General features: G+C 35.3%; 1 protein-coding gene across 1 annotated transcript in view; it reads left to right on the forward strand.

Moving 5' to 3' along the window:
- Positions 1-12,581, forward strand: part of LOC306844139 (adenylate cyclase type 1-like) — a 49,952-nt gene that overhangs the window by 12,984 nt on the left and 24,387 nt on the right. Inside the window, exons 3-8 of the mRNA XM_079376081.1 lie at positions 1,841-1,959; positions 3,718-3,829; positions 6,595-6,722; positions 10,299-10,457; positions 10,582-10,723; positions 11,945-12,100. Coding sequence (XP_079232207.1) covers positions 1,841-1,959; positions 3,718-3,829; positions 6,595-6,722; positions 10,299-10,457; positions 10,582-10,723; positions 11,945-12,100 — 816 coding nt within the window. The remainder of the gene's footprint in view (positions 1-1,840; positions 1,960-3,717; positions 3,830-6,594; positions 6,723-10,298; positions 10,458-10,581; positions 10,724-11,944; positions 12,101-12,581) is intronic.

Genomic DNA, 12,581 nt, shown 5'->3' on the forward strand with positions numbered 1-12,581 from the left:
GAGAACTGTGATCTCTCACAGAGATTGGCCACTTTACAGCTATCAGTGAGTTCATTAGAGAAAACGCTTACAGATAACAGAAGTGGCCGGTTTTAAACTAACAGTAACCATAATACAATGGCCATCACAATCATTTTAATGGGTTTTTTATGGAGCTGTTCAGTCGTGACGTCAATTTGAAGACCAACCAGAAGGCCATGGCTTTTCTTGGATATTTCCATGTCTGTGGTGAACATTACTTAAAGAGACTTTCACATTTGTTATGTAACATACATTACATATTTGCATGTTTACCTACACAACAGTAATCTGATTTGTTGGATAAAAAAAATCTCATGTTGGAAAAAAACAAAAGTTAATTTGTTGGTAATTTATAATTTCTGCAGAATTCTCCAAATCACATTTGTGTTATTTCATAGTTTGGTAAAACTTTAATATAGGGACTAATTCTCACTATTAAGTGCTTATTAGCATGCCTATTATTAAAATATTGGCTGTTTATTAGTACTTATAAAGCACATATTCTGCATGACCATATACTATTTCCCTAATCTAATCCAACAACTACCTTACTAACTATTAATAAGCAGAAAATTAGGAGTTTGGGACCTTATAATAAAGTGCGATCCATATTTTTAACAACTTTATATTGTTTTAAATTATGTGGAAATAGAAATGTTAAAGAATGAGTAAAGTAATTCTGCAGAGTACTAGAATAATTTATTTGCTTATTTTTTAGTTCAGTTTAACTCTTTCCCCACCATTGACAGAATATGGTTATACAGTAGGGGGCGCTATTAGACATCTTCTGAAAGAGTACTGAATCTCCGGAGTAAAACACAGATGAAGAAGAAGCAGAAACAAGCGATCGCATATGTAAGCAGATGCATGCGTAAAATAACGTGATTAAATGTTAAACAGCATATAAAACTGCCCAGCATTAGCAAATGAAATGTTGACCCAGGAAGTGGTGTAGGATTGTGTAAGCTTTGGGGGAGGTTTTGGAAGCAATCTACTCCATCTATGCTTTGATGTTTGTTCTGAATCCCTTTGGGGCTTAGTCTGAAAAAATGCAAATTTCTTTTTTTAATGAAACTTACCCATAACTTACCAAATGCATTAAAGGGATAGTTCACCCAAAAATGTAAATTCTGTCATTAATTACTCACACTCATGTCGTTCCAAACCCATAAGACTGATGAAGTTATTGAAGACTAGTTAAGATATGTTTGATGAAATCTGAGAGCTTTCTGACCCTGCATAGACAGCAACGCAACTGCCCAGGCCCAGAAAGGTCCATGCGACATCGAAGACTGTCCTGGAAGAAAATACATCGTTGAATAAAGTTATTTTTGTTTTCTATGCACACAAAAAGTATTCTCATAGCTTCATAAGATTAAGGTTGAATCACTGATGTCACATGGACTATTTTAACAATGTCCTTACTACTTTTCTGGGCCTTGAACATGATAGTTGTGTTGATGTGTATGGAGGGTCAGAAAACTCTTGGATTCCATCAAAAATATCTTAATTTGTGTTCTGAAGATGAACAAAGGAATGAAAGGAGGGTGAACAATTAAGGACATCATTTTCATTTTTGGTGAACTATCCCTTTAAGATAGAATAAAACTTTTTTGTGTGTATTTTCTGTTGATATTGGTTGTTCAGATATTAATATAGCACAATATTCTTGGAGCCATGAATATTTTATGAAAACGATCAAAAATGTTGGTTGTGGCTGACAACTTTTTTTTTTAAATGCTGGCGGGGAAAGAGTTAAACTTGACTGAAGACATTCAGAAACTTGATTTTATCCTAAAATGTAATGGAAACATTACAGGAACGCCTTCTTATGAGCCTGCTGCCCAGAAATGTTGCCATGGAGATGAAGGAGGACTTCCTGAAGCCACCAGAAAGAATCTTCCATAAGATATACATCCAACGACATGACAACGTCAGGTACAGAAAGAACAAGAGAGAGTGTGTTATTCCATGAATGAAAGATGTGAGCACTACACATAGTTTTTTTCCAGACTAGACAGACAGTGTCAATTCCATTGTACTTAAATTGTGATTGCGAATACTGAATCAGTGAGTCAATAAGAGTCAACAACTCTCCACTCACGCACAGTCGTCTAAGTTCCTGTGTCTGGCTGCCAACCAAAGCTCGCACAGCATGTACGGCGCCCACAGCGCTAGTGCTATCAACTCAAGAGCTGCTCAATTAACCCACTCTGCCCACACATGTGGAGAGACGGAGAGCGAGAGATGGAGCAAGGCAGTGCTGGGGGGCAAATTCACACAATAGCACATACACACATATGCCATCTCAAAGACCCGTTCCAGCCAAGCGATTGGTGAGTGAAAGATGATGCATACAAATAACTTTTCCATGACTAACTGACTGTCTAAAATATTATGTTAATGCAGGCCCAGCTCCAGGAGAGGGCTTTATCTGTGAGCGCTATAAAAGCTATATGTTTGTACTCTCATTCATATCTTGCTGCCATGTTTGCTTAATTTTGAGATATAGGTTTTTTTGAGACCATAACCTGAGTCAGAATGCCATTTAGCTAAAGACTCTGGAGCCATTAGTATATTACTGTAATTTTGAATTTAGATTTTTGTTTTCTTTCATGTTTATTTTGAGTCCTTTCAATTTAGCTGATATTAGTGATTTTTTTTTAGAGTTTAGTTTATATTTAGATGTTATTTAAATCACAGCATTGCATTTTCATGTTAATGAAGTCCTTTATAAAGTTTGAAATACGTAATCTGAGAGTAAAACAAAAATAAATTTGTTATAATTTAAAATTTTGTTTTAATTGAAGTCAGCATAAAATTAAAATGCACTATATTTTCTAAATTCATGTAATCTGTCTTTCTTTTTTCTTTTTGTCCATGTCATTTTTAATCTCATATTTAAATTTTCTGGTGAAAGAATACTTATCTCTGGTGGCGTACACTGAAAAAAAAAAAAAGTGTAGACACGATTTTCTCTCAGAAATTGCAAATAAATTTCATAAATAATTACAAAGAAATGACAAATAACACGCTGAAGTAAACATAAAAATTTAAAAGACTGAAATAGTATTTTCTTCTAAAAACTCCTCCAATAATATTTGTTTTATTTTACAACTTTTAAAAATCTTTACATTTTTTTACAGTATATACCAACTTCTCTAATTATTTGTCTGCTTAAACTCCACACTTTTCTTAGAGTCGACAAGAAACTTGCATTCAGATCTGCCTCCATCTAATCAACTAACAATGTAGAACCAATTCGTCGCCCTACTGTATGTTTTTTTGAGAAACTGTTTCACTCAAATACATCACAATACAGTTTAAAAGATCTGTCATTGCATTATTAATTCCTTTTTGCTAATAATAATAACACTACCAACATGATAATCGAATGATACAATGCTGAGTGCTTAATTGGCCTATACTAACCAGCCAAACCTTGAACACTCAGTTGAGTCAAACTCACGACTGAGTGAGCTAAGTACCCCATGGACCCCTGGCCTGGGCTAATCTGACTGACTTTAATATTTTCATGAAAAAATAGATCCTATATACTGTATGTTCATTCAAATGCATGTTTCTGATAAAACAGTGTTTGAGTCATTCACATGCCGTTACAAAGAACAGTGTAGGTGTAACTGTGTAAGATCTCGTGTGAATCACCATAACCTGTTGTCCTCTCGTTCTGTGCAGCATCCTGTTTGCAGACATTGTGGGCTTTACCAGTCTAGCTTCACAGTGCACGGCACAGGAGCTGGTCAAACTGCTGAACGAACTCTTCGGGAAGTTTGATGAACTCGCTACAGTAAGTAATGCTATTGACACGTATGTATGGAGAGAATCTTAAATCACTGGGCATATGCGGTAACTTAAATGATTGCTCACAGTTTGACTACAGTATGCTAATTAGCATTATAATTATAATCCCCATTAGTGGCCACAGCTTCTCATAGAGTCCCTCTGTGCACTGTGGGAGAGAGGAAGCGCTTGAGTTGTATGATGGTACAGCATCATAAAAATCACAGTGGACTCAAGACTTCTGACTGAGAAAAACTCAACGTGAATTTACATACACTACTGCTCATAAGTGACAGTCAAAACATTTACAGTATAATGTTACAAAAGATTTCTATTTCACAGTTAAATGCGGATCTTTTAAACTTTCTGTTCATCACAGAATCCCGAAAAAAATCCACAAAAATATTAAGCAGCACAACTGTTTTCAACATTGTTAATAATATGTTTCTTGAGCAGCAAATCAGCATACTAGAATGATTTCTAAAGGATCATGTGATGTGAGAAAGAAGACTGAAGATTTAGCAGAAAAACACACATTTCTGAACTGTAGTATATGTGAAGTGATTTAGTAGAAACCACTCTACACCAATCCAGAGTGTGCAGTTGCTGAGATTAGAATTCCTCAAAAACAATTTAACGACTGCAAAACATTATGGCCTGGTTTCACAGACAGGGCTTAGGTTAAACCAGGATTAGCCAGTAGTTCAATTAGGACATTTAATTAGTTTTTATAAACACGTCTTAGAAAAAAACAATACTGGTGTGCATCTTGAGACAAAACAAATGCACTGACATATTTTAAGATCAGTTAATGCAAGCTTCTTTTAGTTGAAACAGCCCAGACTAACATTTTAGTCTGAGATTAGGCCTAAACCTTGTTTGTGAAACTGGGGTTATATGTAACACACGCGCGCACACACACACACACAAACAAGTACAGTCTCTCATTCATTTTATTGTCTGTCTGCCACATACAAATCATAAGTTTGATAATTTAGAAAAATGTTAGCGCACCTTATCCTGAACAAACAGCATTATTTGAAGTGAAGTGATATCTGTTGTCTTTAATGTTCACAGAACAAACTGTGCAAGACAGGTTGTTCACAGAGGTATAATAAAATCTTAAGAGTTTGTTCTGATCCCTAACAATAGTAATAGTGATAACTGTCTTAGCAAACACTGTAGTAAATATTTCAGCAGCCCCTGACAGTAAATGCTAAATTGCCGTCCTGACAGCTATGATTGTGTTTCACTTTTCAAAGGTGCTGTCTGAGATCCTACATGAGTGTCTTTGATGTTGAATAACTGCAAATTTAAAGTGCAGCTTTTACTACAGGCTTTTGCGTTATTTGGATCTTTGTCACGCATTGTAATTATCAATCCTCCAATAAGTAAAACTATGGTTTCTTGTGTATTAGAAAGAGGTAAAAATGTCACGTGTAAAAGCAGATTAGCTTCAAATTTTTACCTTCGTAATTTTCCTTTCTTCCAACACTTTCACAGAGAACTGTCTTTCTGTATCCCCAAATCAGCAAGTGTGAATCTTTGGCTAAATGCATTCTGTTCCAGAGAAAAGTAAAGCTTTTTGTGAAATGCAACTCAAGCGAACATTTTTTCAAGTTTGACATTAGTTTGAAATTCAGACGAAAGTTGGAAATTACTGCCACAGATGGTGTGTGTTTGTGTGTGTGTGTGTGTGTGTGTGTTGTGACAGGGGGTTTCCCACAGTCTCCTCCTGCCCTGTGGTGACAGATGATGCATTTCTAATCAAATAGAGCAATCGATCTGTAGAGTTTCTTCTTTTCTGTCTTTCTGTTTGTCTTGCTCTCTTTAGTCTAAAGTGTTTTATTGTTCTGTTTAATCAATGTGGAGGGTCTAATCCTGATAATATATTTGCAAAAGGTTATGTATCAGTATCTGGGTGTGTATGTAGCCTACTTAACTATAGTTTAGGGAAAAAATGTCTAAATCTGACAAAGTGTCTCTTTTGGTTCCTTTGGTCACATGATCCTTCAAAAATTTGTCTAACATGCTGATTTCGTGTTCAAGAAGCATTTCTTTAATATTATCAATATTGAATACATATGTGCGACTTGATATTTTTGTGGAAACTGATTTTTTTCTTCTTCAGGATTCTTTGATGAATAGAACATTTAAAAGAACTACATTAGATCTTTTGTAACATTATAAATGTATTGTCTGTCACTTTTGATTAATTTAATGCATTCTTGCGGAATAAAGGTTTTTCATTCAAAAAATAAAATCTTACTGAGCCCAAACATTTTTATTTTAAAAGTGTAGAAAGTTTAGTTGGTTTTAAATTTAAGCCACATAAGCAAGCAAGCAAGTCAGTGACCATTTTAACAGCAGTGCTGCAGGTTATTTCTTTCCTCAACATAGAACACTAATTCACTTTATATCATTTTGCTATAGGCATTTTGTGACTTAATGCAAGCTCCAAATAAAGTGACAAGCACAAAAATATAGAAGTGTATATTATATTTCTTCATTTTGATAGGCAAGTAAACTCTCATCTGCTCATTTATTAACTGTCAAAATAGGCAAAAAAATTCTAATAGTTTGTTTCAGCAGTGCTATGATCATTCTTTCATTCACTTATAAACTGTGTACATATGTAAGAAATCAAATTCTGTATAACCTGGGGGATAAGTGACATTAATCATCACACTTGCTTTCAACTTATTACAATTTATTGGCTTTGTGAGCTCTCTCAAAAATCTCCCATCGTGCTTTTGTGTGTCTGATTGGCAGGAAAACCATTGCAGGAGGATTAAGATCTTGGGAGACTGTTATTACTGTGTGTCCGGCCTGACTCAGCCCAAAGCGGACCACGCTCACTGCTGTGTGGAGATGGGTCTGGACATGATTGACACCATCACGTGAGTTTTTGTGGCCAAATCTCATTTTGTTTTAACAGCAGTCACTGAGCCGGCCAGCAGCAGCAGCTACGATCACCTGACAGACTGTATTTGAAAGTTATAGTGATTTTATTTGTGTGTGTGTGTGTGTATGTGTGTGTGAGACCTGCTCCACTATATTCATTTCTTTGCAATGAATTCTAAGGCAGCTTTCACTGCTGCAGTCTCTTATCACCTCACACAGGTGCTAGAATATGCACACACACACACACACACACACACATGCATACACGGACCAGAACTCTCACTCACACAGAAACATATATCTCTCTCTCTCTCTCTCTCTCTCCCTCTCTCTCACACACACACACTTTCTGTCTCACATTAGTGTAGATCTCCTGCTTTGTGCTGGTAGCAAACAGAGAAGAAATTCCTCCTGCCAAAGCTCTCTCTCTCTTCAATCATCAGATCCGGCATTATAGTGAGGGATGAGGAGAGAATAAGGAGCTTTTGAAAAAGAGGCAAAAAACCTGACTCTAGTTTTCTAGATGGGAATATATAGTATTCAGGGTTCCCACATGTTTACACCAATGATTTTTTCTAGGACCTTTCTTGTTTTTTGTGATTTTGTTTGTTATGGTTATTTTACGTGATTATTTAAAATACATTTAAGATCTCTTTGCTATAGAACTGATTGTTTATGATTCATCCATGCATATGTTTATTTATTTTTTTACCTTAACTTTTATCAAAATGTCAAAACAAAGTCTTTTGGTGATATACGACAGATTTCTTTCTGGCAGCATTGCTGGACATCTCCGATCATTTAGTCCATATAGTTTTTAGAAATGTTTACTTAAAAGGTTATTTCACCCAAAAGTGAAAATTATGTCATTAATTACTCACCCTCATGTCGTTCCAAACCTGTAAGACCTCTGTTAATTTTCGGAACACAAATTAAGATAGTTTTGATTCATCCCATGAGCTCTCTGACCCTCTCATAGACAGGTCTACAAGTCCAGAAATGTTGCAAGGAGATCGGTAAAATAATCCATGTGACATCAGGGGTTCAACCGTAATTTTATGAAGCTACGAGAATACTTTTTTGTGCACAAAAGAAAACAAATATAAGGACTTTATTAAAAAATTTGTCTCCTTCGCGTCATTCTGCCGCCATTTTGGAGAGTATCCACTGAACGCAAACAGCATATGAAGAGTTCAGATGCAAAAGCCTCTAAGTGTCATCTGAAATTTTCATCTAAAATTAGCATTTTTATCAGGTTCCTATGTATAGGTTCAGTAATTTTACTCTAATGGCAATGCATAGGTCCTTTTCTATGCAATTAAATTAAAACAACTGAACATAATGAAGCCTGTTAAAAAAAAGGCTGAACTCTTCATATGCTGTTCTGTGTCTGTGTTTGTTTTCACACAAAATGTAATCTCGTAATTTTGTAAAATTACAGTTGAACCCCTGATGTCATATGGATTATTTTTCCGATGTCCTTGCTACGTTTCTCGACCTCGATTGTGGTAATTACATTGCTGTCTTTGGGAGGGTCAGAGATCTCTCAGATTCCATCAAAAATATCTTAATTTGTGTTCTGAAGATGAAAGTAGGTCTTACATATTTGGAACGACATGAGGGTGAGAAATTAATGACAGAATTTTCATTTTTGGGTGAAATATCCCTTTAAGTTTTAGATATTTTAGTACATTGAGTTAAACATAATGTGCCCCTAAAGTGCCCCTATTATGGGTAATGAAAGGTTGATATTTTGGTTTTGGGAGTCCCCAACAACAGGTTGACATGCATGCAAGGTCAAGAAACACTTTCATTTTCTTACAGTATGCATTTATTTTTACCTTACTTGCTCAACAATTCCCAAACGATTAGCTCAGTGATTAATTTTTCCAAACCCCTACTTTACATGACGCTAATCTGCGTGATTGGTCCAATTGGCCGATTTCATTTAAAGCAGTGTTTGTAAGGGCAGTGCTGCTTTGTGTACAGCCGTTACCGCTCCAAATGCGACACCTAGTGGCAAAGAATGAATTTGCATTTTCATTCAGACCAATGGGAAAAGACAAGAGGGCAGGCAATATGCTAATGTTTCATGTTGACTTCAACATGAAAAGACTTGGGATTAGTTTTAAAAACAACTCCTTTTAATTATTCAGAGTCGACTCTTTCTTTTGAGAGACAATAACTTTATACACAGTGCACTTTCAGATTTAAAACTTTGCAGGATGTTTTCATTCACTGAGAGCTGTGGTACACACTGCATGAAAGGTCATTTTCAAAAATCCATAATAGGGGCACTTTAATGTTTTATTTCAAGTAATGAGAATGTTTTTTCATGGTTTTATTTTTAGTTATAATAACCCTCATCCAAACTTTATGGACAAAACCAAGTTCCACCCTACATTTTTTATTTTTTTACAGAATATATTTCACTCAGATTTATGTCAAAAGAAATCTGTCACTACTTCCGTTTCTTTTGATCTACTAATGAATGATTTACAATGGTTTGTGAACAGGTTTAACAAATTAATAAAAACAGAGAACTTAAATAAGACAGCAGTTTGTTCACAATTTGGACATCGGTATAGTTTACAAGCAAATTTTATATTTAAGTAATATTTAGACAATGAGATATTTGTTCAACAGATTATAACTAAAATTATAACAGAAATTTCACTATTTCAATGACCTTTCCAGTTCCCTGGTTTGGAACAATTTCCTGATATTTGCACATTTTCTTGTAAATTAGTTAATTTACTTTTTAAAATTAGTTTAACATTTATTTATTTATTTAGTACTTAAAGGGGTCATCGGATACCCAAGTTGATATGATTCTTTAGGGTCTTAATGAAAAGTCTATAACATACCCTTTCAAAAACACAGCAGCCCGTTTTAGTGCATGTTTTTTTTAAATGCTAATGAGCACTTCTCATCCCGCCGCTTTCTTCTGTGTGTTGATGAGCCGTTCTCATGAGACTGTTTACATTAGCCGCATTTAGCCACCAAACTTGCTAACTAGCACGTTATTAGGAAAGGCAATTTGCAAAGATTCATAAAAAAAAGGCGGGTCTAAGGTAAAACACCAGAGTCAATCAACAATTGTGGGAGTGGCCTGTGTCTGTGTGCCGTCACACAGACAGGCATCTGAGAACAGATTGATATAAGAAAGGGGATATTATTTATAGGGATTTAAAAAAACACTGAGTGGATTTTTATCATTATGGGGTGGATGTGTACAAACACTGCCAACACACATTTCAGTTCAAACAATTTGAAATTATATGCACTCACATGAAATAAAAGTTCCAGCCAAAGGTTATCAGGTTATCAGTGGCTTATAAAAAGCTCTATTGGTTGCCAGAATTTTGATATAAACCTAAATCTGTCAAAATGTATTACCAAAATTATTAAATTAGTGTCAGATGTGTGGAGAACCCATTTGTAAAACTGAATTTGTCACTGAAAACATCTGCTTTTTTGATGCTTCTTCCACACCAGTACGTGTCAGCATAAAGACCACTCATATATTGAAAATGAAAAGTTTACCTTTTTTTGTGAATATATGTAATCAGGTCTGTTGCGGAAGCGACTGAGGTGAACCTAAACATGCGTGTGGGTTTGCACACGGGCCGTGTGCTGTGCGGGGTTCTGGGGCTCCGCAAGTGGCAGTATGACGTCTGGTCCAATGATGTGACACTGGCCAACATGATGGAGGCAGGAGGACTGCCTGGGTCAGTCAGTCATCACATTTAACAACATATTCAGACATTTATGCCATTTCTTCCTAACCTTCATATAGCAAGGACTATATGAGCAGAAAGGTGAGAGTGTAATTGTTTGCCCCTCCTCCAACAGGAAGGTTCATATCACCAAGGCAACGCTGGAATGTCTGAATGGAGATTACGAGGTGGAGCCAGGATTTGGCCACGAGAGACACACTTTCCTTAGCAAACACGCCATCGAGACGTTCTTCATCGTGCCCTCACACAGACGCAAGGTACAAACACATCATCATCACGTCATAGACAACATGAAACCACACTATAGTAAAGCATTTCACTTCTGGAATGTGGTGTTTTTTATTAACTAAGCTGTAAACAAAGTAAAAGGGAAACTTGATTTTATCCAGAATTTGACTGGATTGTGAAAAGTGGGCATATTTTAGGCAGTAATATAATTGGGTAGTATTATATTTCTCCTCCTACACGACTACATTAGCAATAAAGATTTGGTAATTTTACTGCATGAGAAAATGACTGCAGTTAATTAATAATTACTGATTATTTAATTACTGTCTTTCCTCTATTGATATATTTCCTGTTGAAATAGGAAGTGGGGCATTTAAATAGCGAATAGACTAATTTTACATTACAGCCATGAACCATTTGCTTCTTTTTATTGCTATTTTTATTGCTAAAGTTATTGCTGTAGTAGTAATAGGGAACTATTCATTCTTAAAGACGTTCTCAGCATGCAACTGGCCACATTTGTTGTGAACTTTGAAATTTGTATTCATCAAATAATCCCGAAAAAACCTATCATGGTTTTTACAAAAATATTAAGCAGCACAACTATTCAACGGTGATGATAATAATAATTTAAAACAGTTCTTCAGTAGAAAATCAGCATATTAGAATGATTTCTGAAGGATCACTTGACACTGAAGACTGGAGTAATGATACTGAAAATTCAGCTTTGATATCACAGAAATAAATTGCATTTTAAAATATATGAAAATAGAAAAACATATATTTAAAATTGTAATAATATTGAACAATTTAGGGTTTTGATGCATTTTTTCATCAAATAAATGAAAAGAGACATTTTTAAAAACATGAAAAAATATTACCAACCCCAAATGTTTAAATGGTTGTTTATACACAAGTCTCTCTCAGGTCTGATAACCTTAACACCCATGAGCTGTCTATTTCTGTTAAAGGTTTGAGTTCCTATTTTAACTGTATCTTACAGATCTGAGAGATGAGTGCAATGCAGTAAAATGATCCACAGATGCACAATCAAAAGCCTTACAAACATCCTTGTCCATCTGGAGTTCTTTACAAATGGATTAGAAGCGTCTTCTTTCTAGATCACTTTTTTAAGTCAGTTATTTTTTTCAGCCAACAGTCACTGCAGAAATTTTCTCACATTCAGTTAATCTCTTCTCTTTCCTCATTCCACATTTCTTCCCACCCCCTCTTTTTCTCTCTCTCTGCAGATTTTTCCTGGGCTGATCCTATCAGACATAAAGCCAGCGAGAAGGATGAAGTTTAAGACAGTCTGTTACCTGCTGGTGCAGCTCATGCACTGCAGAAAGATGTTCAAGGCTGAGATCCCTTTCTCCAACGTCATGACCTGTGAGGATGATGACAAGGTGCGTGATTATTGCACTAGTCACAGACTCTGATTTTTTAGAGTAGAGGATATTTAACATGTTTGATATTTTGAGACAATTGTAAAACACATTGTTTTCATTTGTCATGTGTCTCCCAGCAACAAGGTGTAAGTTTCTGTGTGAGTTTGTTGTGTTCAGAACAACAGAAGTGTATGATGCCTTGTGTTTTAAAATCGATTTTAAAAGTCGTGTAATGTATTCCAGCCTTACAGTTGTAACATTTGATAATACTTCAAAGAGTTAACTATTTAAAAAAGAAAACAAGACAGGTGTCTGAACCAAGATTTTACCCTGACCCACAAAATCTCTGCATCAACACCAGCAAATTTATCTATTTACTTATACAGAACAACAGAACGCTAATGAATATTAAGAAATATTTATATTTAAGTGTATATTAAACCTGGCTATGAAAGTCATTGGGTTTTATTTTGTCCAAATATAAACAGATCTAACCACT

The sequence above is a fragment of the Barbus barbus genome (assembly GCF_936440315.1).
Source record: "Barbus barbus genome assembly, chromosome: 24".
NCBI lineage: Eukaryota > Metazoa > Chordata > Actinopteri > Cypriniformes > Cyprinidae > Barbus > Barbus barbus.